The 27,860-nt window shown below is 32.1% G+C and overlaps 1 protein-coding gene across 2 annotated transcripts; it reads left to right on the plus strand.

Annotated features, from left to right (window-relative positions):
* Nucleotides 1-230: 230 nt before the first annotated feature.
* Nucleotides 231-27,715, plus strand: LOC129965415 (uncharacterized). Of its 2 annotated transcripts, none has more exons than XM_056079269.1 (3): nt 231-364; nt 21,333-21,513; nt 27,576-27,715. In XM_056079269.1, exons 1-3 carry the CDS (start codon nt 344-346, stop codon nt 27,689-27,691), a joined length of 318 nt encoding a protein of 105 aa, XP_055935244.1. In that variant the 5' UTR covers nt 231-343; the 3' UTR covers nt 27,692-27,715. The 2 variants fall into 2 exon arrangements, 1 of the variants encoding a protein (XP_055935244.1); XR_008784210.1 differs by having other exon boundaries at nt 242-462.
* Nucleotides 27,716-27,860: the final 145 nt, after the last annotated feature.

The raw sequence follows: 27,860 nt of genomic DNA on the forward strand, positions 1-27,860 counted from the left end.
TTTTTGTTCACAGGCAGACAGACGCAATGCCAAAAAATGTGCTTTGCCAACTCAAGGAAGTAGGAAACCTGGCAGATGCGTCATAATCCCGAATTTGAAATTTTTTTTTAACCTTTATAGTATTTTCTTTTTGTATATTTCGTATGCGGGAAAATAAAAAGATTAAATGCTGATGAAACATGTCACAGCAGCTTCTCCTGCGTTTATTTACTTTATTTATAGTCAAACCACGATATTAAGGAGTACAGTAGACTCCCGATTATCCGCGCCTGACGCACTAAGTTTTCTTTTTTGCTTCCAAGCAAAGGGAAAATGCTTCCAAAGCAAGAAACAAACATGACTGATGACTGATTTCTTCAAAAAGGTGTAGTTTTACAGTTATGCTTTTGTAATTACATAATACATTACAGTATTAAAACAGTACATAGGTATTCATTTTTCTGTGTATCCTTGACGCCTCTCGTAAGTACAAAGCACTTTTCTGTTTTCATTAACAAAATGCATTTTAGGTTAGTTTTGAGTGATATACTAAAATAGTAAGCGTTAGTTAAACATTTCCTGCTGTTTATTTTACGTTTTATTGTACATATAACGATTTTTCAAAGTTGGAATGACCGTTTTCTCTTTTGCTATACCCGTTTTTAGCTTTTTTAGGATTATCCGCGATTTTTGTTATCCGCGGCGGCCGCGCCACCCAATTCCGCGGATAATCGGGAGTCTACTGTATCTTTCAAAACGAGTGATTTATATTACGAGTAAAACAAAATTTTATTAAGTGGCTCGCCTAATGAGCAATGTTTTGCAAAACGAGTAAAAAAGAGACACCGAAAGTCGACATGCCAGATTGGATCTGGATCAATCTGTGTTAAGTAATTGTTTGAAGAGAATCTTTTGAGAAGTTTTGCTCGCATAACTTGTCGAATGTGATTCCAAGGAGTTTGAGTAAATGCCTGTGGAGATTTAATCAATGAGCTAGTGCCACTTTTCAGAATTACGGGGCTGGAGGTGGATAGCAGCTACACCAAGGAGCTATTTTGTGCATATTGCACAAAATTTTTGCTTTTACTCCATTAATTAATATGCATTAAAAGTAAAAATCAAAGTGTCTATTGGAAGTTGTGCGTGAATGATATATATAATTAAACAAAGGTATAGATTTAAATAATTCGACAAAAAAATGGAAAAAAATAAAAAAAATTATGTTTAAGTTAAAAATGATGAATATCAGAGAAAAACAATATGACAATAAAACTGATGTCAATATAAAAATATTATTTAATTTTAAGATGGTGTAAAAAAAAAAATTTCTGCGGTGATTTGTTCAAAATTTAAGTTGGAGAAATGCATAATCTTTCATCCCCATTCCATCCGCTAAAGAAAATTATTGAAACTTTTAAAAAGCACAGTTAATTTTTGCAGGAGCAAAAGAATATGTATGCTAAATTTCGTTCAAATTTATCCGGGGGCGTGGAATTGTATAGGGTTCAAATAAACAAACGGATTAATTATTGGATTCGTTTGTTCAAATTAACAGACAGAAGCAATTTTATGTATATAGACTATCAAAAAATTTCCTGTGAAACATATATAAAAATGAAACAAAAATCACATTTTTATTGTAATTAGGATATCGTGTTTTTTTTAGGAATAAATAATTTTTGCTTTTTGATTTATGAACAATTATACTTGTAATTGTAAAGATAACTTCATAAAAATAATTTAGTTATTTATTATTTTCATTTAATTCTTAAGTCTTTATTACATCAGTTTGTGCAATGCGATAAAATAATGAAATGCATTGATTTATTATAAAAAAATTTTAAAAAAGCTCCACAAATCAAAATAGCACCAGGCACTGTCTCTGTTTATTACATGAATTAAAATAAATTAAAGGAAATTCTCAATGAAATATCAAGTTCAAAGAATGAAGACGATGGAAACAATAACAAATCCTAGCAGAATTAATCTTGTCTATTCTTTTTTCTCTTTCTGATAACGAGAAATCATAGAACAGTTGCCCAACAGTTTTTAGTTGCTTGTTACGTTTTCGACCTACTTCAGTGAACTCGAAAATCATTAGATGTTGAAAGCAAACCGGTTGAAGATACCAGCTGCCAGCGCGCCTTCAGGCTTTTAGAGAAATTTGGACGATTGCACAGTTTCTAGGGAAATCCGGATAGAAAGTGATAAATCGAAAGGAAAGAGAGGGAAAAGGGGATAAATAAACACTTTCTTTTTTTTTCCTTTTCGATTTCGAAATGAATACCAGAAATAAAAAGTATATTCCATGGAATATTTATTATTTAATATTTTGTTTTATTTTCGATGTTTTTGGAGCATATTTCTCCGTAGTATCATTTCCAATAATTGTCTAAAAAAACTTTACACAATAAAATAGAACAAACATTTGTTGTTTTTAAAGAATTTGTTTTGTACCTCTGACATAATTTACAGAATTTTGAGAAACTTTTATAAATTAATCACTCTTTTTGGAAACTTTTAAGAATTGATAACATTCCAATATTTAGCATTCTAATTCCGTAATTTTTTTTCGATTAAAATAATTATTCGAACATTTCTCTATAATTAAAAAATTATGATTAAAGTATCTTTATTGATTGATTTTTAATTATTTGTTTTACAGATAAGTTCATAGTGGGGTTTTTTTTTCGTTGCTCCGTTTAGGGAAATTATTCTTCGCTGGTTTTTTAAGGTTGCCAAATTACGGAATTAAGAATCTTTTAGATTATTTTTATAGCACTTTTTTTAGCACTTCTCCATTTTCAATTTCTTGTTTTTATTTTTATTGTTCTGTTGTTCACCAAGATGAAATGAAGAAAAACAAATATGCAAAATTCAGTATTATCTTTTTTTTCTCTTCGTTTTATAATTTCATTTTAATTTATTGTTTCCTGATATTCATCAATCATGAATCACGAATGCCAGTTGTATAGCTTCATGTGATATTGTTGGGAAAAAATTCCGGCAAAATCGATGGGTTCGGTGTAGCGGATGTATGGTGACACAAACAGCAGACCTCAATAACAAATAATGACGTTTATTAACACGAATACTAGAATACATAGACGACAAAACACAGCCAAGACGTACACAAACAAAGTTTTTTTTTTTTTTTTACTTGCCAGTTGTACTATCCATATAAGCACTCAATATTGAATTTTGAGTTAAAATAAAATAGAATGGTCAGAAACAACACAACACTCAACGAAAAAGTATCTAATGAGACAGAAATCAAGGTCAAAGAATGACGAAAAATTCCAGAAATGTGTTCATCCTTCCGCGTCTCGCCCTTAGTAAAGTAGAATCGTCGAAAAGTGGTAGACTTCGTGCACTGAAACGAGCGGTACTGACAAGGTTCGTGCACTTATGTTCCGTAAGAGACATTTCAAAAAAAAAGAATGACAAACTCTTGCTTTCTTTGAAGAACATTTTTCTTGGGATAAAGAAGATCAAGCTTACTATCAATAATCATATCAAATAACACCGATAAATATTGCAAAAGTGCATTTAAAAATTCCATTAAAAGAATGTAATTCACCACTTTAACTAAACAACAAAGTTCTTCTCTTCAAACCAATAATACGGCCCATCAATACCTATGCTTCTTCTAACTGGAGCCTTGCTGCTAAACCGCATCTTAAGAAAGTTCAAATTATGCAAAATAGAATCATCAGAAAAAACCATGGTTTATACGAAACCGAGTTCTCTACAAGCATTGAAAAGCACCAAAAATAGAAGATCGTATTAAAGAACTTTCTAGGGAATTTTCCAACCAACAAAATAAATTTTTCAAAGAATAAATCTAGTTTTCTTGCAACTCCGGGAGATATTCTTATTGCTACTACTAAAATGGTACCTTCCAATTTAACTGCCATAAAAAGTTCCTCAGTACTTGCGCTTCCTTTTACATGTATAACTGAAACCATTATTGTAACTAGTTATATAACACTGTTACTGACAGAAAACGTTCTTGTCCTTGATTATAATTTATTTATTTATTTTTATTTTATTTTACGTTCAATCTGAGTAGAAGTGCACTGCTGCTAAGATAGCCAAATATCCAACAAGAGAGGTATTGATTTCGTTGGCGTTCATCATGTCACTAGCAATGATGTGTGGATTTTATTTGTGCTATCTGTAAATTGTATAATGCATCATACATGATACGACAGGCATGATTAAAAATCATGCAAAATGCTCTATAGAGCAGATCTTTAAAACTAGAATTATCAAATTCAGAGGTAGTTACAACTTTGGTCGTAGATGCTCATTAAGAAAGAATTTTTCAAAATTTAACTTAATAAAAATTTAATCTAAAATTTTGGAATAATTTTTGCACTAACACCATTTTATACTGATTAAAATTAAAAAAAAAAAAAAAAAAAACTTTTTGGTAAAGTTAACTGTATTTTCTTAAATTTTAATCCATGTCTAATAAATTTTTCAAGATATTTTTAAAAATATATTTTGGAATAACATATTTCATTTTTTATTATTACAAACCACATTATTAATTATTAATAATGTATAATATTAATTAATTAATATTACACATTATTAATGAACCACATTTCAGTGATATTAAATACATTTTCAAAGCGTACAATATCATTGTTATAATTATATGTAAATTTTTAAAAATAATATAGACTAATCAGTACTAAAATATACTTGTGCTATTAAGTTTTACGCTTAAAAATTTAAATTCCTTTTAATTTTTAGTTAGAAGTTTGTACAGTAAGGTTTTATTTAGTTAGGTTACTGCCAAGTTTTTAATCACGAGATGTTTAAGCAGGAGTTTATTTTTAGCGGAAATTATAATTATGAACTTTGTTTATGTGTAGTGGATGGCATCTGGGTCGGTTCACTATTTTCGGTATTTGGCAGTCCACATTAACCTTTAGAATTAAATTCTCCTGAAAATCAATCTGAATAATACGGACATTTTCACAATTTTTTTAAAAAATTCTCGAGTATAAATGAGTAATGTTGAACATTCTGATACTTTATGGAAAGTGAGGATATTTATATAATTTTTATAAAAATATAAATAAATTTTTGAATAACAAATAAGATTTGAGGAAAAAGGAATATCCATTTTATTTTATCCTTTATTCATAAAAATGATTAAATCATTTTCGTGGTGTCCGTATTACAACTGGAATGGAATCTTCAAGAATGAGAGAGAAAAAGTATAGTTCCGAATATTCCTAATTGGAACGTTTATCAACTTTCCATCAACAATCATCATCATTATCATGTTTACTTTCTCCAAGATATGCAACGGTAGATGGCAGCACGATATTAAAGTAAATTTTTATTAGTACATAAACATAGAAGGAATTATTGATCTCATATAATTTTAAATTTTTAATGCTATTTAACTTAAGAATTAAAAATAATGTGCTGAAAGATTATCCTTTTTGTTGTAATATATCCCATGTTGATTACATTCATGTCAGAATAAAGTGCCAGGCTGGCTCACAAGGCGGGGCGAGGAAAGGGTGTGGCCGTGCTAAGTCACGCACCATTGTTTTTACAAAATAAAAATGTTTTCATTTTTTAGGCTAGTTGCCCACACAGCTGATTTTACCGCAATTGAAAATTTACCGCCTCCGGCTTACCTATAGTAGTGCATTGAAGTAACCAAATGCAAGCTTACGCACAAAGCGTTTTTTTTTTCTTTTCTTTTTTTAAAGAAACGGCTTGTGTAGTTTTTTCAATGTCAGTTTTCACTTCCTGCGTGAAACATAATTTTTTTTTTTACATCAATAGGTTTTCATCTATTGTGAATATGAGTGAGCTAAACATGGATAAAGAAATTTTAATTCCTTTAGTCCAAGAAAGGCCTATTTCGTGGAATAAAACTCTCGACATATTTATAGACATAAACACTACCAGAAACGCTTTGGATGAGTTTATCTAGAAATTTATAGTGACTTTGATGAATTGGAAGGAAAAAGAAAGAAACGATTTTATTTTGGCAAGTCCTTATTTTCTCATATAAACTTACTAGAAAAAAAGAGGCAGTCTTAAAAATTCTAATTTTGTGAGTCTATAAATGACAGAGAAAACACTATACAGCCAGAATTTTTTATTTACCGTGCACTGTTATTTTTGGATTTCATTATTAATTATTTTTTATTTCTGAGGCAGTCATAGCTAGCTAATATTAACAAACGTTTTATTTGTAAAAATATAAACATTATTGGAAAATTAGTAACAATATTACGTTTTTTTCAAAAAAGTTTTACTATGCTTTTAACTTTTTTTTCTAATAAAACAAAAAGTATTTTACAAGTAAATAAAAATTATGCGAAGAAAAACATTTTTTCTGAAATGCTTTTAAATAAGAGAGCGGTATATTTTATGGTTATCTGCCATCAGTATCATGGAGATCAGAATGTTTTTATATCTTGGACAATCTGCCGGGAAACCTTTACAGCATTTGAAATAAAATATCTGCTTAGAATATTTCTCACAATGTTTGCTTTGAGGATTCCCCTAGTAATATTCTCTCCTAGAATATCTTTCAATCCTGTAATTGACATTGTATGCTCTATCATGCATCCATCTTTATCCCTAACATAATTATGAAGAATAATACAGACTTTCACTGGCAAATTGTGGTTGAACATTAAAAGGTTGATGGAATATTACCCATTTATTACCGAGAACACCAAAAGCGCATTTTATGTACCTTCTTGCTCGACGCAATTGATTGTTGAAGATTCTCTTTTCGACTTTCAAATGTGTTCCAGCAAATGACATTAGCAAATGTTTAAGCAGCCCAAATGCTGCATCACCAACATAAAAGAATGAAACTTTTGGACTTTTTGTGCCTGTTTTATTAGCTTAATTTTTTGAATAATTTTCTTTTGATTTTCACTCCTTATAAATTGACGAGTTATAGTCTTTTCAGAGCTGCCAATATGCACACAAACACAACGGTATTTGCTGTCGTCAATGCCCATTAGAACAACTGAATTTTAATTTTTATAATTAAAATACATAGATCCACTATCTACTGGACTCACAAAGCGGACATGTTTCCCATCTAATGATGCAATGATGAAAATTTGTTGCATTTTCGAATCCACTTACTTCTGACTACCACATTTCTTTATTAAATATATATATGTGTATTCATTTTGCACAACCTTCCACAGTGATTGACAAGCATCTCTGATTATCACTTTAGCTGTTGGGATTCTTTCTTTGACGGGATAACGAAGGTGGTTGAAAGTATATCTACTTGCTAAATATCTGAAAAAGAAATAAAAAATATATTTATTTATTTAGTTAATGCCGATGGTACACTCTTTTTTAGGTAAAATACGATGTAACGGTGGTAACACATGCGTGATGTCTTTGCCATGGCTGAAGAAAAGGTTTTAGCGGTATGGGAATGCTCGAGGATAGAACCTGGGACCTTGTGGTTAGCAGTCCAATAACTTAACAACTATACCAAAGCGATCTTTCCAGTAGAAAAGTTGTTAACTGGCTTATATGCTAATCACCACAAGGCAAAAGAAAATACATATTTATGGATGAACTCCAGTTCTTAAAAAATATACGAAAAAGCAGAGATTATTGAGAGTTTCTTAATAGATTATGAGAATAAAGATGAAACTACTAGTTCTTGGCAACAGCCTATAGAGAATTCACAACACGAAGCATGATTAAAGATTGGAACAAAAGGAAAAGTTGTTTGCAACACTCATCTGCGAAAAAAACATAAGAAAATAGATGAATTAAATTAGAAAATTTTAAAGGCATTGAGCAGCACATGATAAACCAAACGTTCAAATATCCTGTTATCACAATCTGCTGCCCCATACGGAAAATTTTAATAGTAATGAATGGCTTTAATTCCAAATTGAAGTTCTTCAGGTCATTTCTAATATTAAAAATAAAAATAAAAAAAACAGCATATTTCTCGCTAACAAGATTACATTGCGCAAGCCATTGAATTCCAGCCATTGAATCAATCAGCAACATACCATCTCAACCACACTCCTTTTCACAGCCACTTCAACAACCTTTCACTCATTCTACGGCTTTGCAACTTCCAACCTCCACATTTCCTTCTTGCACCCCCTCCTCCATTCCCTTAGTTGCAATTCAAAAGGCACTGTGATTCAAACGAAAACTGAATCGTTCAACAAACACAACTCTGGATTCATTCCTTCCACATCAAGAGCTGTTATCATCGATCTCGATGGGAGATATAATAACACAAACTGAATACTACGGCCGTTATAGAGAATATGGTGGCAAAGAAAATGGCAAAAGAAGTTCAGAAATTTCTTACGATTCATTGAGCACAATAAACATTGATTTCTGTTTATATATAGTTGTAAGCGCATCAACTTACCAAGATGATTCTATTAATATTTGCTTTTTTTGCATGTAATTGCATCAATAAACACAGTTATCTTCAAAACTTAATAATAACAATGCACGAAAGTAATTGTAAGTAAAATATTTACTCTACTTAATACAATTTAATACTCCAACTTATAGATTTCAAAAGTTATTTTCTTATCTTATTATTATTGCCAGCATTTCTAGACTGAATACAATTCCTCATTTTGGTATTTTTGTCCTGAATGGTTATCTTTTAATCGCCCACATAATCCATCAAAGGACGTCGATGACATTTTGATATTTTTGTGTTATTTTGCCTCAAATTTTCAAATAACATGTAGAAAGCTCCAACCTCCTTTTTTTCATTAATTGAATGAATCCAAAAAAGTCGGGTTTTCTTTTCTTTTCTTTTTTTTTTTTTTTTTCTTTATTCGACGACGGAATAACAATAAAGATAAAATTTGCTCTCTAATCATTTCAAACTACACTTAAGCAATAAATAGTTTAAATAACACGGCTAAAGTAAATTTATTTGTAAATGAAATTAAGCCGACTCTTACCACGGCGAAGGAAATTTTACCGACGTTCGATTTCTGTGAGCGGTGAAGGTAAATTAACCACAGCAGAACAAAGCACTGTATGTGTGACCAGTCTTCTATCTTCTATCATGTATGCATAAAAAATACTGCAAAACCAGAAGATGATTGTAAAATTGCATTGTTAAGCAAATCTTTATTACGCACATATATCAGATCAAAGTAAGATTAAAAAGAGAAAAGAGTGAAAGTGACAGATTTATAACTTTTAGAAAATACATAATACATATACATACTTTTCAAAATAGACAAATTACAACGAAGGTCAAGTATTTATTAGTATCAAAATATTAATTTATGGCAGGTTAAGATTAATTGATAATATTAAAATTACTCCCATTTATTCTGGAAAAGGAATGAATTTATGTTGTCAGGAAAGATAAAGAACATTCATTTATTACTGGATCAGCATTTCAAATTAAATAATAATAAATCACATATATAATTTGAGCATTATCACGCCATTTGTCCAGGTTACTCAGGGATTAAAAATAAAACCAATTCTTTTCTTATTATATTGTGCATAACATGCATGCAGATAACACAGCCAGGGCCACCGCGTGGGTATTAGGCGCCCTTGTTCAAATGGAAATTTGGCGCCCCTTTATGAGGTTCTGTTGCACTGGTGCAAATTATATGTGCTGCATCATATGATTTTCTCTCAATATATTATTTGAAAGTCGAAAGCCCATTTATGTACTTTGCTACTAAATAAAGATTCAGATAACGAAACTAATTTAATTAAAATTTTAGAAACTTTTTCCGCAAAAATTATTTCCGAGAATTTAATGTGAAATTTTTTCTTCTTTCTGCTGATTCAAAATATTTAAGTAAATTAAACCAATTTTAATACAAATTACTAAAAAGCAGTTATTATAAGCAATTGAAATATTGAAAACCTCTCAGATATATTATAAACATTTAATTGAAAAAGCTATAATTATTAGTAATTTTTTTAGAATTTTTTTTTCGATTATTTGGAAATTGTAATTGTATATCAGAAATAGATAAATCAAATTCTGCCCAATGAAGGGTAAGATTTATCTGGGTTTTATAGAGATAAATAAAAAGTTGCTTCTTGAATTATTTTGTTAATTTCAGAGAAAAAAGTTTTTCTTAATGAATTGTTTCTTTTTATGAATTTTTACTGCTATGAAAATAATACTAATAATGTATTTAGATTGTTCATTTACCTCTAAATAATAATCCTATTTTTTGGAGCAATTATAAACAAAAAACTACTTGAAAACAATTAATAACAGTACTTTGCATCCGAAGCAATTCGCAGAATGTACGCACTTTATGAGCAGCGACTACGCATATGATTAAAAATAAAGGTTAATTCAAGAGCACACAACGCACGGTGACGCCGCCACCATCATAAAAAAAAAAAAGCAAACTAAACAATGACGTTGAGCCGCAACAGCTTCACAGCACGTAAAGAATAAATATATGCCGATACAAAACATTCCCAATTTCTGTTGTTACATGTTACAAATTCTTAGATTTTTAACACGTTCCGTGTGGTAGCGCGAACTCCACATGGAACGTGTTTTTATTGTTTGTATCGGCAATCAAATTTTGTTTTACACAAAATAAAACAACCCGCAGAAAGGAAAACAAAAGTAAAATAATATTAAAATATAAAATAAAATCTCATATTATTGCTTAGAAAATATAAAACATGCAAAATTGCAAGCGTATAATTAACAACTTTATTTTAAGTAACATTAAATTTAAAAACTATAAATTTTGGCGCCCCCCTGGCCCAGACGCCCTTGTGCGGTGAACAATTTTGCCACCCCCACGCGGCGGCCCTGAACACAGCAATGCTAGGCCAGAAATAATCAACGAGGGGGATCCCAAACCTTTCTCGTATACTCTCTAATGAAGGTGTTATCCTACACAATTCATAAGAAATTGTGGACGCTGGATAAGGAAGAATGACTTACATGGCATTTGTGTGCATTAGTTAAGAAATATTAACCTTTGGAGTGAATATAGCATTATTATTGAATCTATCATGTGATCCGTGACTACGTCTTTGACATTTAATCTGTAGTGAATAGCATATAAGCCAGTTAGCACGAGCAATTGCTTTTGTATCCTGGTCATGTTACTGGACTGCTAACCACAAGGACCCAGGTTCTATCCTCGCGCATCACAATCTTCCACATTGGTGACCTCGGACGATGAACCTTCAACCTTCGTAGAGATGTTGTGGCGACATCTACCCGCAACCAAAGTCGTCAGACTCTCTTGACGCAGCATCAGCAACCACTCACCCACACACACGCTCGCCATAACGCTTGACGCTTCTCAAATGGGTACATGCGCATTAGAATCAACAGCTAATACCTCAACAATCATATCTTTCATCTCACCTCCGACTCACTGGAGGGAAAGTCTGTAGTGAATAGCATATAAGCCAGTTAACAACTACGCTGCACGAGCAATTGCTTTTGTATCCTGGTTATGTTACTGGGCTGCGAACCACAAGATCCCAGGTTCTATCCTCGCTCAATTCAGTTCTCCACAAATCTTTGGCATGAGGTTAATAGCATCCGAAAGTCAAATATGTGTTTTAGATGCCTTGTTTCCAACAGATTGGATTAAATTGCAATTGTAGTCACAAAATAAAGCAATTTGATTTATTTTTAGGCATTGCGTTTTTGAGTTACCGCATGTTCGTGTTTTTGAAGGTACAGACCGACTGAAAGTCAACCTGTTAATGGGTTTGTTTCCAAATTTGATAGGTTCTACACTTTAGATGTTAAATCTGAGTCCCAAATTTTATCCATTTCAGTTTCCTTCATTTTATACGTATCGTGTTATGAATTTAATTATATTTTGAATGAATATGGTTCAAATTTCGATATAAATCTACAAATTTGGTGTAATGACCATAAACCAAATTTCATCAGTTTAACTCAAAGCATTTTTGAATTATCTTTGTCACAGACAGCCAGCCGTAATGCCAAAAATATGCTTATTGAAATCGCGGAAGTCTAAAACGTGAAAATTCGTGGTAATTTCGTAGCCGAATATTTTGAGAATTACAATACTTTCGCTATACTTCGTGTACGAGAAAATAAAAAAAATATTATATGATAAACGTTACAGGAAAATCGCGCCAACATTTCACTTTTTCAGTATAAGAGAATTATTATTATTCGTGTGTTATTTTTGTCCAAATACGGCTATTGTAATAATTTACTTGACAGTTTAGATAAAAGCAGGCTTCGTCAGTCCACAGAATGTTCCCTGGTCAATCAACATCAACTTATATTTTTGGAAGGGCGGAAGTGTGGAATAGAACGAGAAACTGCTGATACATTTGTTTATCGACTGACCTGTTGCATCCTCAGCAAGTGCCGCAAAGTCCACGTAAGCAGAAGAAATAAACCCTCTTATTGTCCAGACCTAAAAGTTTGCGAAGGTGTCTGGTTCTTTGGAAGTTTGGTGCCATGTTGTGCAAAGCATACAAAAACTAGCCCAAGATTTTAATCTTTCAGAATAGTTTAAGTCGTAATAACATTCCCACTGTTGTGATAAAACTGCTTCATCAACTGGGCTTTCTGTTTCAAAAATAGCATTGAATTACAAGTCATTGGAAATAAATGTTTTTACAAAGCTTCCAGTTGCGTTTTGTCTCTGGAGTCAGGCGAGTCCTTTACACCCAAGATAATCCTTGTTCTTGTAGGATTAAAGATATTTTATTAAAATACTAGCTGACCCGGCAAACGTTGTTCTGCCATATAAATTATTTCAAATGAATATTTTGGTTGTTAATTAAAAAATAACGAATGTATTGTAATTTTGTGGGGATGGGATCTATGACAGAAAGAGGAATGGAGCGCTGTAGACGATGATCGCCGATAAAAACAATAAAACACCAACCATTCATTTTCTCAATATAATGTATTTCATTAACGTAAAGAACATATAAATTGTTTGATCTCTTAAAAGTTAAAGGTAAAGGGAAAAAAGTAATATGTTTTTTATCCTAAAGTATAAAAAGGAAACAAAGAAAATCGATATTCATTTCGAAGAACAATTGAGTGTACGATATTTTTTTGTCAGTTCGTCTTTAGCCAATAGAAATAAGCTCGATGGTTTGCCCACGCGAGAACATGCCACGTATAACTGTGCGTGTGAAAAACATGGTGTGTCCAAATCTAAGCCGCAATCAGACAGCGTTTGGCATTGCGACTTATTGATTGTCATTACGAATGCCAGTCTAATAGGAAATTGAACGCGTTTGATTGGCACGTCAGTGAGAATCATTCGAATTCGTGGCAGCAAAACATTTTCGGCTCGGAATTTACCATTCAAAATGGCAGCTTTGATAACGTTTTACATAAGTTTTTTAATGACCAATCGCGTGTCATTGCACAGCCGTAGTGGGTTCAAATTCCGAAGTAAAATAACCGGCGATCCAACTTTCAGTCGTAGAAAGTGTGGTGACATGCCTGGCAAATCCAGTGAGTTCAAAAATACTGTTGGATAATTTGCAGCTTCGTTAGCATCGCAAACTGTATCGATCGATTTGTATGATACCAAGTCGTCTGGCAAAGATTGCTGTATCTTGAAGTTTAAAATCGTCGACGTCTACATTTTTTGCTGCCTAAATGGCTCTTTCTGCCAGCCACGCATGATTTATGTATTGTGTGTGTGCATCGGGAAATATGCGATCAATGAGAGCATTTTGCGAATCAACGATAGTGTAGAAATTAGTGGGCAATTTTATGCATCCGGTAACTTTTCCATTTCCGATATCTAACAATTGGTCCGAGAATATGTCAGCAGATGGATCTTGTAGCATTTGGACGCGCATGATTATTTTTAGCTGGACTTTTTCAAAATTACGCCACAGTGGCGATGATTTTCAAGCAAGCGTTGATCTCATCGGCGTACGTTGAACGTCGAATGACGGGATAGGGACACTAATTACCCAGCGTTATGAAATATACTTTACGACTTATTCTCATACCTACCAAATACACATAAAAAATTTCATAAAAATCGGTGGAACCGTTTCGGAGAAGTACGAACACAAACACCGTGACACGAGATTTTTATATATTAGATTTGCATATATCATACGTTATTACAGTGCCATCTGTTGGTGAAATTTTGCATCTTTTATAAATCTATTCTTATAAAAAGGAAGTGTTTGGATATGTGTGTACAGTCCCTGTGTACAATCTATTGCATTTAAACCCTGAAAATCCTCATACGGATAGTCGCATTAATGACTCAATGCACTTCAAAACCCGAATTTTAAAATTTGATGAGGATATATTTTTTAAATTTATACTTTGTTTTGAATGATTATGCTCACATATTTGCTTAGTGTATCGTTTTTAATCTTTATAGAAAAATAAACAATGTATCATAAAAGATTGCCATTGCATTATCATTCAAGGAATCAACGCATCCTCATTCCAAAGAAATTAGTTTTGCATCTCCAAATTTATTTACTGAATTTTTAGAAATTTTAAACAATAATATTTTTCTCGAAAAATGTTAAAAAAATTTTTCGGCATTCTTTATTCTAATCGCTTTATCTTTTTCAAATTTTTTGAGGTCATTATTTAAACATTTCTGTCATTTAAAGAAAACGATCAAATGCTTTTCTTCATTAATTTTTAATTAGTTCTTTTTCTGATGAATTCAGAGATATTCTGTGCTGATCAACATATAAGAAATTTTACTTCTTCACTAATTTGACAAGAAATTTAAGATAATTTTATAGTTTAAATTTTGATTATATAGTTCTAATGAACTAGTTACTAGTTCCTCTCTCACTTTTTAGCGAATCTAAAGTAATTTGATTTGCACCTCTAATGTAAGTTACCGAATCAGGAGAAATTTTCAAAGAGGTAGTCACTTTCCCCAAAAAACATTAAAAAATCAAAATTAAAATTCCTGCACTTAATATTCGAATTCTGTCATCTTTTTCAAATTTTTTGATGTCATAAAAGTTTTTCCTAAATTAAAATCAGGATAATCTAAATACATTTTTCATCGAATTTTAATTGTTTTCCGAAAACAGTGAAATATTTTTTAAATCTTCAGTAGAAAGTTCAAATCTATTTAGAGCAGTTTGACTTCTTAATGCAATAAAAAAAACCTAATATAATAAAAAAAAACGAAACTGAGAAATCAAGAATATTGAAAATACTTTTTTTATAACTAAGATTCTAATAACATCGTTTGCAAAAAAATTTATTATTTCATTATATTTCTCTTACTTTTCAAAGCGTCTTCAATTCTAGTTATTGAATTCGGTTTTTTTATCGTCTGTAATTCACCAACCGATAATATTATTACTAAGAAAAATAAACGTACAAAATCGTTATCATATTTTTACTGTTTTCGTAGCTTTATTATTGACTTCGCTAATATTCATCATACGGTGGGTAATACCTTACGGGTTCCGTCAGTTTAATTTAATATACAACGAAGGGATCATTGCACTTTACATTTTGATGATTCTCTTTCGAACAATAACTGAGACGAATTATTGCTTACGTTTCGAATAATTTATTTTTGTTTCAATTTGATAGACATCCGTCTTCATTCAGAAAAAGAAAATTCTATTGCAATTTATTTTTTATTTATTTCCTTTATTTAATACAAAATGTTCGTTGAAAAAAATGAGCATTAAAAAAACAACCTGAAAGCAAATTTATTATCAAAAGATATTTCTGCCTAGAATTTCTTTTATTTGTTAAAGGTTATGAAATGTTCTTCCGATTTCGAAAGGAGGTAAGCAAATTTTCGGTAAACTATATCTGAAAGGCATTATTAAATTTTTTTTTTTATTTTTAATAATCAGATTTGTTTGAATTATTTGTTAAAAACCTTTCTCTTTTTTAAAAGATTAATTTTCTACAAAAGGCATATTTTGACTAAATTATTCGAAGTGGGCTTTTATATAATCTATTTGATTTAGGATTAATTTAATGTTAAATTATTTTAAGTGATCAGATAACTTGAACTTAAAGAATTATTTAAAATTGAATAATCTGGATTTAAAAAATCATCTTGCTTATTAAATCACAATTATAAATTAATAGAAATTATCAAATATATCTTGCTATAAGAATTTAATTTCATATTAAATTGGGTGAGAATGCAAATACTGACTTAATATTTTTTAATTGACATTAAGATCACATAACAAATTCGCATGTATGTAAACGCGCGCACCTTGTACTATGTGAAACCGATAACATAAATAAGCATCGACTTAGATTATTAAGTTTTTGGATAGCAAATAGCAATTTTGTGGCCACATTTATAGATTTGTGCCAAATTTTGGATTCCAATTGATGGCAAGAAAAGTGGCCTATATGCATATGGGGACTCACGCTTGCAGATCACTATGATTTTCAAAGATTTGTCGCCTCCACCCTACACTGCCTGAACTTCATCATACGTTCTAAGGATGAGAGGAGGATAAAATAATGATCTTAACATTCGTCTCTTTTGGTAAAATGTGTTAAATTTTAAAATTCTTTACTAAAACACCTTTGACAACAATGAGCTGTTTGAACGAATAGCTTGTCACTCATGATTTCCTAGTCCAAAGAAAAAAGAAGTTTGTGACGCACGCTTTTTAGAATTTCTTATTTATAAAAACGCAACGAATCGTCAACACGATCGATGAGAATCTCATGAATTAAAATATTTCGAAATTGTTATGTTTATACTATATCAGAAGGTACGATTTGCTCACATGTCCTTCTCAGCATTCGAATTACCTGATCCGTCCAAAATTACCCTTCATTTATATTGTGGGAATATTGAGACGTAATTCTGATTAATCTAAACTTGAATCATGAATTCAAGTTTCCCACCATGAAGATATGATGGGAAGTAGGAAGAAGGCAGAAAAGACAGAAAGCACCATAAAGGCAATTGGAGATAGCTATTGAAGTCATCCCTTATGAAGGAATAATTATCATCTTTCTTGTAAGATTCTCTTGAGGAAGAAAGTAATGGAAATCCGGAAGTAATGAGCAGTTTATGCATTATTCGAAGGTATTTCAAAACAGCAGATACCTCTTCTTTCGGTTATTGGTACAACTGAATGATAATTTATTAATAAAAAGAAGGGGGAAAATTTTTTTTACAAATCTCAATCTACAAATATATATATATATATATATATATATATATATATATATATATATATATATATATATATATATATTCACATCACATCTGGTAAAAACTGGCAGGAATACTAAAAAAAAAAAAAAACTTAATAAAAAATTTAGATAAACAGACTTATCCACAAATTGCAATACAAATTTCCGTTTCTCTGATCAAATTAATTGCAACATTCTTAAATAACAGATATTTTGCTACGAGAGTCAATATCACAATCTACAAACTTTATGACATCCAAGTAGACGAATCTCAGAATTATTGCTTTTATTCACACGTTTTATCAACACGACAATACTAGCACAAAATAAAAACTTGAATTTCGTCATAAAAGCCCACAATGATCATCTCCACCATATAGAAGAATGGTTAAAAATATATATAGTAATTGTTAATGTCACAAAAACAGAACTCCTTCACAAAACGCAGGAAATCTCTACAATTGAAAATTATTTTTCAAGAAATAACAGTCTCATTGCCTTTCGAAACCAAATACCTAGGAGTCATCTTAGACACAAAAATAACACGAGAACCTCATATTCATTATATTAAGCGGAAATTCCGTGAAAATTCTAGAAATTCTCCCCCCCCCCTCTTTTAATAATTCGGAAAAATTATCAGACAAATTATAAAAGCTACATGATTCATGAGAAACGAAAACAACAAAAAAAGCTCTAAACACACCAGCTGTAAAAGAATACCCACAAAAATAACCTAGCAGAAAAATTCTTAAATAGCCTAATTATACCTCAAATATCAACATCAAAACTCACCATCATCAATAATCATTCAACAATTTAGTCCAAACTATTCACCCTTCAAAATTATTACAATTATCAAAATAATATAATCTGAATATTCCATTTTTATTCATCAAATAACCCAACACCATTTTAAACATACAGTACATTCCCTAGTGCCCGGCATTTATGTGACGGAAAAGCTAGCCGTATAACAAAAAAGCCGAATAGACTAGAGTTCTATGAATTGATTTCTTTGCCCATCAATATCAGAAGACAAAGTTTTTATACCAAACCTCACTGTAATAATACATATTTTCTCACTTCTGTACTAAATCCTCTATGTATCTCAATGTGAACGCAGCCGCGGCCCGGTGATTTATAGAAGCAGTTGCCGGTAACATGTCGAGTGAAAACAGAAAGCTCTGTACTAGTAGTTTATATATGTTTATATACTGCACTGCACGTCTCAAGAAAGGCCGATATAGCTTGGTTGGTAGGACGTTGGATTCGATTCTCTTTTGCTACGAGTTCGAACCCGCCGATCGAACACTCCTTGAGTGTGGGTGGCTGGCGCATGTATAATACTATCGTGGTCACAAAGTTCTTCATGTCGAGAGTCATACCACTCGGGGTACTGGATCAGCGGTGAACGTTGTCTGATTTAGGTCTAAATTACGATCTGTGGATGAATGACTGAAGCTCCCTCCATAACAAAGGTTGTGACGTGTGTGTAGCTAAGCTTTACGCTTGACCCTAGATGGCGCTACTAAACAAACAAGAGACACACCCCTGATTTTTAAAGTCAATGGGCTTGTCTTTGACAAGTCCCGTTAGAAACAACAACAAAGTTTCAAAAAATTATTAGAGGAAAAGTAAATCGAAGGATATAAACCGTTCACACTTCAACATAAATTATGTAATGCCCAACTTAAATGCAGGAAATATAAATAAAACATTAACGTACATCTTTGGCCTAGTTGTTAATAAAATTGACTCAAACTGATTTTATTTTTCATTGATAAATGATTATACATATATGAAAAGGTAACCGTAAGATAAGAGTCAAAATTTACAGTTTTTAGGTTTTGAAAAAGTTTTTAACAAATGGCTTAATAGACGCTTTGCCTTCCTTGTTTAGCTACGATAAAAGAGAACTAGGCCTGATAGTACGGAAGCCAGAGAGTTGCGAACCGGATACTCGGAAGTGAACAGTATTTTAATAAATGAAAAAAAAATCCATATGCTCCTCGTTTCTATGGAACAAAGACGCAATGTTTCAACTCACTTAAATCCCTCATTGATTGACTGACATGCTTTTATGTTCCTATCACTCTAACTCACCTCACATCGATGCTCCTGAGATGACAAAAATAACTTTTGGTTATTTGCTTGCATGAATTAGATAATTTCAGTCTCGGTGTCTAGATACTTCTGCTCACTTTGCGTTAGCTAGTTGCAGAGGATAAACAATAAGATCTGTACAGGTGAAACGAGGAAAATCTTTTTTGTTTGCACCTCCATACATATATTATACATACGTATAAATAGTATAAGGAAGAGAACTAAGGATTCTTCTTTGAGGCATTTAATTTCTCCGTTTGCAGAAAGAATAGTATTTAGTTTTAACTTGGTAAGTTCTATTGATGAAGAAATGGATCAATAGGTAAGGTGGCAAATTAAAAGCAATGAGTTTATAGATGATATCATTGTGTCACATTCTGTCATGCCTTTCTGACATCTATGAAAGTATCATCAGTGCAAAGTTTGTTGTTGAAACCATGCATGGTGAAATATGTGACACAAAGAAGTTGGTATATACTTTTTTCTGTACTTTTCCAAGATTGTTCAAAAGGTTGATTGATCTGTAATTGCCTGGTAGTTCGATATTTTATCTCGTTTTTGAGAATATTAAAACATTAACAATCTGTCATGATGATATTGAAGGCATTTGTTTATGATTTTAATAGTAAGTGTGATAACATTTAGAGAGAGCTTTTAGAGTTTTGTTTCGAATGCCATCTGAACCAGAAACAACTCGAGTAATTCCAACCTCATACTTAGGACGAAGCAACACCATTGGTCATGGCCTCTACTAACAATATTTTGTCTCTTCATTGAACCATAGTCTTCAATAACCTCTTTCAACAGAAAAAAAAAATAAAAAAAAAATAAAAAACCTTCAATAAGCACATTAATCCAGCCTGATTAAACTCATCCTAATTTTCAACTCTCCATCATACTGGGAAAAGTCGCACTTCGCTTCGCGGATCACACGGAATCACTTTAATTTTAATCAAACTCAGAATATCGTTTAATTTTTAATGAATACTTATGAAATTTCTTTATTTTTATAAACTCTGTGATTTAATTTCTTTATCGTACTGTTTCTAAGGCCTCAATGTTTCACGATTTTTGCTTTAACTTCCAAATTTTTGATAAGAAAAAATATCTCCTACACTTTAGTGTAGTAATAAAAGTATGTTTTAAGAAATGTATTCAATTTTCTACTGTTCTTCTTATCATTTTTTGTATGTAAGGCATTAATATATTTCATAATTCATTTTTATAATTAATATAGAATCTTATTATAAATCCTTTTTAAATTTAATATCAGATAGCACCTCTCATATTGAATTAAAATGAAATAAAATTAAAAGACTAATTGATAATTAAATTCAAAAATATTAAATCATTTTATTACCATTTGTACTTATCAATATGTTATACAATTTACAAACCTCTAGTACACAAAGAAATGAATGGAAAATAGTTTACAAAATTTCTTCTTTACAAACCTGGAGAAAGCCGAGTTAAGTGAAAGAGTATGTGCGGGTTGAGGTTCGAACTCGCAACGTTAGGGTTCATAGCCGAGTAACATAACCACTAGACAAAAGAGTACTCTCCTCTCCGGAAGTTGTTATCTGGTTTTTAATATTACCACCACAACAGTCCCCCACCAGTGAGTCGGTAGAGTTTATTGCGCCAGGCGTTATGACGAGCGACGAACGTTGATATCGCGCCAAGTGTTATGGCGGGCGACAGCGAGTGTGTGTGAGTGGTTGCTGCCGGTAGATGGAGCCACGACAGCAGAATGAAGGATGCGGTTGTTCAGAACCAGGGTCACCAATGTGCGGGTTGAGGTTCGAACTCGCAACCTTAGGGTTCATAGCCGAGTAACATAACCACTAGACAAAAGAGTACTTTCCTCTCCGCAAGTTGTTATCTGGCTTATAATATTACCACCACAAGTATAATAAATAGAAAATTGATGTATTGTGTTTCTGGTGGCTCTAACTTAACAGAGCTTCTATTAAATTTTGTTCTGTAACAAATACCACGAAAACAAATCAAACGATGTTTTTCGAAACTCTTTTCTTTTCTATGCTAGCATGATATTATCAACTCTGTATTTCATCCACAGGTTTTTCTACTGTTCATTCTTTGCTTCCCTTATATATGTTCGACGAAGAAGTTTCACTGCACACCGGACATCTGCAGGTTCATGCACTGTGAAGTAAAAAGGGTTTGTGAATACCCGAATTCGTACATGAAAAGGAAGGGTGGTCTTTGTGGATGTTGCGATGAATGCATTGTGGTGAGATGTACGTATTTATTCCGAACTAAATCTTTTATCATACACCAGCATGATGACTTTTGTAGAGAATCAGTGATATTTACAAATATGAATGAATAACAATTAAATAACTATAATTCTAAGAACCTAAGGAAGAGATCGCTTTGGGAATTGGAGAGGGTTTTTATTTATAGTTAGCTGATATACCCGTCATTCATCGAAATTAAATTATTTCCATGTCTAATATTGTTAAATGAAAAAACTTTTCTATAAAATATAATGCGCTAAATCCTTTTTTCACATGAAACATTTTTAATTAAGTAGATAATATCAATAGAATTAATTTTTAAAAAAAGTTCTGGTAGTAAATTTTCGCCATGAGTTATTAATTTGGTATATGTACTTCCAATTTTGTTGACATAGAATGAAGCATAAAAAAACTTTAATAAAAGATTTGAGACAATTGATTCATTTTTAATTAATAAAAATAAACGAGACCAAAAGTTGCTTCTGATAATAAACCTTATGAAGTTTTATAGATAGGGTATATGAAAAAATGATCCACTTGCCTTATATTTTCTCTAGCGGCGACAGGCATCTAAAATAATAATAATTAGTAATCCAAATTTTTCTTAAATCCATGAAGACAGACTGGAATTTTCAGGTGAAAGAAACATTATTTACTATGCTGGACACATACAAAGGAGCACACACATTATGTCTTAAATACAAAGCTTAAGTAAATTGAACAAAAAGTTAAAGATGACTGGACATTTTTGCATCATAAGAGTTCTACATCATAGAACGCCATCTATTGAGCGTAATAAAGAATTCATCAGGTCTCTTTTTAAGAAAAACATGCAACTCCATTACCTCTACTTCTTTCCGGAAAAAAGAAGCAGATCTTAGTTCCGAGTTAGCTCGTTGATATTCAAACACTGGTTGTGGTAATGATTTTTTGTGGATATCTACCGTTAAGTGCTTGTTTTGACTATACTAGTTTATTCACTCCAGTCTCTTTCAGGCATATAGTTTGGCGCAGCATAGCCAACATCATGGCTCTTGTGCCAATAAAATCCACAAAATCCTCTTTCAGGCGATAAAATTTCATGTTTTGTTTTTGAATGATATTTATCAGATTGCAAAAGTTTAATGCTCAATTGATTGTCCTCATAGACATAGATTGTGGTATAGACTTATAGATTGTAGATACATAGATAGACTGTAGATTGTGGTGTGCCCAAGACTTTCCTTAGCTTGATCAGCCATATAACTTCTAGAGCAGCATTGGAGCATATTCAACTTTTGTGGATGGTGCCACACATTTCTAAATACGATAGCCACAAAACTATCATATATGACTATTGTCTATCTTGAACAGATTCCCACTGATTGATTTTCTATCTATTTTGTCATTTGTTCAATTTGCATCGCATAAGATAACCAAGATCGGTTCTTTTTTCTTGATGTTAACAAGTTGTAATTCAACTGAAATTTTCAAATATCTTATAATCCGCTTCATCGCGTTCCAATCTTTATATTTAGGTCTTTCACTTCTACCGAGGTTGATGACAGTTTCTACGATGTCAGATCTTGACACAGTTGATATATAGGGTGATCAAGAAATAACAGAAGATGTTCGGAGCCCTGTAGAGTGTTATGTACTGGAAGAAATATATTTTGTTTTGTTTGAATGAGGGGGATTTAGGGATTTTTAGCTACAAAGGCTGTCATCCCAAAGAAATATAACAAAATTTGGCCACCATATAGATTAAAGTATGCGGTTTCGATTTATCAAAAAAAAAAAAAAAAGTACCAAAAATGCCGATAGGGGAAATCCTGGCGCTGCAAGCGCATAATATGTGGAAACAGACTACATAACTGCCAATGGAAACAGGAAATAGCAACACACCAAATACCAATGAAAAACGTTTATTATAAAAACTTACAAATTTGGCCACCAACTTGATGTTCCAATTATGAAATATAGAAGGCCAGGTGTAATGAGTGTTTTGGTAGAAATTCTAGCGCAAAAGATAACTTCTCTTCTATTTCTTGTCCATTTAGCAATACTTTTTATGCCTGGAATTTCTTCAAAAATTTCATAATATTTGCTCTGTCTATAGCTGTCTGTTGTTTTTCTTTTCGAGATTTGTTTGATGCGTGAGATGATGTCTTCCGATGCGATCCATTCAATGCATGGGCTGATTTCTGTTATTGATTTTGCTATCAAGTCCGCTTTTTCATTCCATAACTTCATATTTTATAGTTAGTCTCAAATATTTTAACTGACAAGACTGCGATTTCTTTCACCATACACTTTTATTTCCTGTCGATTCATATTTACGTTCATAGGAAAAAATAGCATTTTTTAAAAAATATGGTAATTTACTGATTAAGTTTTGGCAAGATCAAGTCTTTTCAGCCTATTTGTTTCACAGATAAATGTTTTTTTCCGAGGATTTCTTCCTCGAATATCTGCATCATGAAAAAAAATTTCTAACAGTTATTTGAATTTGAAGCAATATCAGTAGCCAATTATAGAGCACATACATTATTTGAATTTGAAGCAATACAATTATAGAGCACATACAATATCAGTAGCCAAATTATAGAGCACATACTTTATGTGCTCTATTTGTGCTACATATCAGTAGCACAAATAGAGCACATAAAGTAGCCAATTATAGAGCCAAAAGAGCACATACATTTTAGTAGTATGTGATAATTCTTTGCTTTGCATTTAACTTTCTTGGACATCCAAATCGTAGCTTATTTGTTATCGATCCAATCTTTTTTGCTTCTTTATAACGTATGAATACCAGAAAATTTTAATTAATGTTTTACGTATTTCTCCACAATTTAATTCTGAATCAAAAAGAATTATTACCTTTTCACAAATAGCTATAGAATTACGTTTTCTGGGCTGCCATGGCAACAGAAACTGACATTTTTTTTTAATATAAAATGTGACCTCAAAATGCATGATTATGGAGCTCTGGACTGTTAAGTTGATATCGACATAATGTTGATATTTAATCAGTCAGTGTTTCAGATGCAATTACTTTTTGGGTTGAAAAAAAATGCTGTTTTATTTATTAAATGTGTATTATTATTATTTTAAAGTAAAAGGGGGGTTATTTAGGATTATTATTTAATTGAAGTAATATTGAAACAATTCTCTCTCATTTGCTTTCTAGAGTAATTTATGTGCAGATACTTTTTTTTGTTCGCTGTCGTTCGGAGTAGAACTGCCCTGACCTTGAATTGGCAATCCATAACCATTTGAGATTAATATTGAGCACGTGTTCCCATAATTTTTTCCGTGCAGAAATGTTTGTATTTTGAAGATATAAGAGCTACTAAGTTGTCAGTTGTGTTTTCATATGCGAGTATGGAATATTCGGTGTAATCAATTTTCAATGACTCATTTCCAGTTTCATCGAATTGTATTTGAAAGCAGAATGGAGATTTATGGTCTTTTTTCTTGGTGGAAGTTTTATATTTATTTGAATATTTTCAATGATTTCCATTTTTATTTTTAAGATAACAACATTCAGACTTTACATAATTTTTATTATGGCAATACGTACAAAGTTTACTTTCGTAATAGATATATGCATTTTATATTTTGTTTTGAAAGCGCTAATAATAGTTTCGTTTATGTCGCCGTCTTACATATTCGTTAATTAGTTTACTCTTGATGAAATCAACATTCGATTCATTTTCAGGTCTTTCTTCAAGAGCAGTAATTAAATTGGCGTAACTTTGAAGTGAAAAGCCTAAGAATAATATTGAGATGAATGAATCGTTTATGTTTTCAGCGATAACTCCGATTTACTCCATTAAATACGTGATATAATTTTTCACATTACCACTTCTTCTAGTTCCACACTAGAAATTTTTTGAGCAAAAATAATTTGATTTGCTTGTGCTATGTTTTGTGTTTTACATGAAAATTTGATTATTTTCAGTGAATAAATTTATGAAAGCTCTGGCTTTTTGATGGCGTTCCTGCCAACTACTGGATTTCGATTCCGGTGTCTCTTCTGTAACAAGATAATATAGATCTTTAATGAGAATCAATTTTTATTTTGAATTTCCAGTTTACATAATTACTGTTCAGTATTTCAATTTTATTCTCTTTATTTATAACAGCGGCTTTTGAGTGTTTCCATGGACTTTAATTGAATATTCTTTCTTTCATTAATTATTATCATTAATTTTTTTCTATAAATTAAAAATGAGTGTAAAATATGACTTTTAAGGGTTGCAGTTCATTAAGTTACTACTATTTCACCTAAAATGTCTCTAACTATCTCATAATCTTTATTTTTATTCAAAATCAATTCTTGAAGATAGTCTATAAGAATATTTTTCTATAATGAAAATGTAAACAAATATTCCTACAGTTACATAATATATGTAACTTTTTGATAAATAGGATTTATTTAAAACAAATAAATAATAAATACTACCTTATCTTATTAATTTTTCTTTAAATAATTTTGCGAAATACACTCGTCTATAAATTAAGGATAATGCAAGTTCAGGAAAAGAAAGAGTCAGAAGCAAAACAAATGTGACTTATTTGTAAAGCCTATTTATTAAACAAAAGGTAAAGAGCAAAAAAGATGCTATATGTTTGATATCATAATAAAAATTGCGATTTTTTTGCTCTCTGGAGCAAATTAAAAAAAAAAACCCTATTTAAAAAAAACACAAAAAACCCAATATTACATGGTTGGTATGATGGTTAATACATAGTATGTCTCCCAGATTATGCAATACAGTCCGTAAAATGCCTTGGCATGCTGAGTATCAAATTATCGATCTGATCCTGGGGAATATTACATCAATCATCAAGCAATGCTCACCGAAGTTCCGGTAAACATGTAGGAGGTGGTTGACGCGCTGCAACTCGTCGATCAAGCATGTCCCACACATGCTATACTGGATTTAAGTCCGGTGAGAATGCTGGCCAGTTCATATGGGTGATATCCTCCGATCGAAGGCATTCGTTTACGATGTTTACACTGTGAGGACGGGCGTTGTCATCCATAAACACGAATTCTGCACCCATGGCGCCCCGAAACAAACGTACATGTTGTTCTAGAATGATGTCCCGATAGACTTGCCCTTTCATGGTTTCAATTTGAACATGTAAGTCAGTTCTGGAACCCAGAAGAATTCCTCCCCAAACGAGCAATCTTACACCACCGTAACGTTGCCGTTCAGTGATGTTCTCTTGGTGGTAACGGGTACCTGGCGCTCTCCATACGAAAGTCTGGCGAGAACCAAACTGCAAGCTAAACCTGGACTCGTCGGAAAACATCACACAAGCCCACTGTTGCGATGTCCACAATGCATGCTCTCTACTCCAGGCTAACCGCAGGCGACAGTGAGTTGCAGTTAGTGGAGCACATCTGACAGGCCTACGAGCATATAGATCAATCTGCCCTAAGCGTCTAAACACGGTCTGCCTCGAAACTGTCGTACCAGTGGCTGAAGAGCACTGACAAGACAAGTCTGTGTGCTCCGTCAGTTTCTGTTGGCAGTAACTGCCAAATATCGGTCCTCATTCGGCGTTGTAACTCGGGAGAGACCTGTGCTGTTACCTCTACTCACATTACCATCATCTTGAAATCGTTGCCAAAGCCTGGAGATGACACTCTGGGCGATTCCAAGTTCCTCGGATACTTCCAGCTGGTACGCCCATATTCCAAACGACCGATAATTCTACCACATAAAAAATCATCCAAATGCGTCCTTTGTGTCATAACTATGCATTTATTGCACTGAAAGGCTTATAAAGCACTTGCGAACAATTTTACTTCTTTGCCTGTATTCCTTATACATCACTCTCTTACACTCCCGTCATTGTGACGTACTGTCGGTGTCATCTGGTGGCTCCCTGCAATTTCCATATGATTTTTGAAGATGTCTGTAGTTATTTTACGGGTGATATATATATTTTAGAGTTCAATTTCTGCGTGACTCTGAATTATCCTTAATTTATGGACATGAGTGTATTTATAACATTTATTGTTGTATAAATATTCTTAACTGTGTCCTTTTCCCCCCTTTTAGTTAAGGGTGAAATGTGCTCAGCTGTTATTGATCAGATGTACCCTCCGAAAATTGTATGTGCTGCTGGTCTGATATGCGATGAATACACACTTAGGTGTAAGAAAATATTGCCATAATGGGAAAAATGGTTTCCTTCGAAGCTATGTAAAATTAAAATAAAAAATTGTACTGAAATAAATCGTCGTTATCATTTCATACATAACCATATCATTGTATAAGGTGGTCCTGAGGCCCGTCCCAAACTTCAAAACGGCGACAATTACATCATAAAAGAAGTGTTCCAGA

Source organism: Argiope bruennichi, chromosome 4, assembly GCF_947563725.1.
Source record: "Argiope bruennichi chromosome 4, qqArgBrue1.1, whole genome shotgun sequence".
In the NCBI taxonomy this organism is placed as follows: Eukaryota; Metazoa; Arthropoda; class Arachnida; order Araneae; family Araneidae; genus Argiope; species Argiope bruennichi.

Coding starts and splice junctions, on each gene's coding strand:
- LOC129965415 (XM_056079269.1), top strand. CDS start 344: ATGACTGATTTCTTCAAAAAG. Junction 365..21,332: donor TGACTGATTTCTTCAAAAAG/GTGTAGTTTTAC, acceptor TTTCATCCACAG/GTTTTTCTACTGTTCATTCT. Junction 21,514..27,575: donor TGAATGCATTGTGGTGAGAT/GTACGTATTTAT, acceptor CCCCCCTTTTAG/TTAAGGGTGAAATGTGCTCA.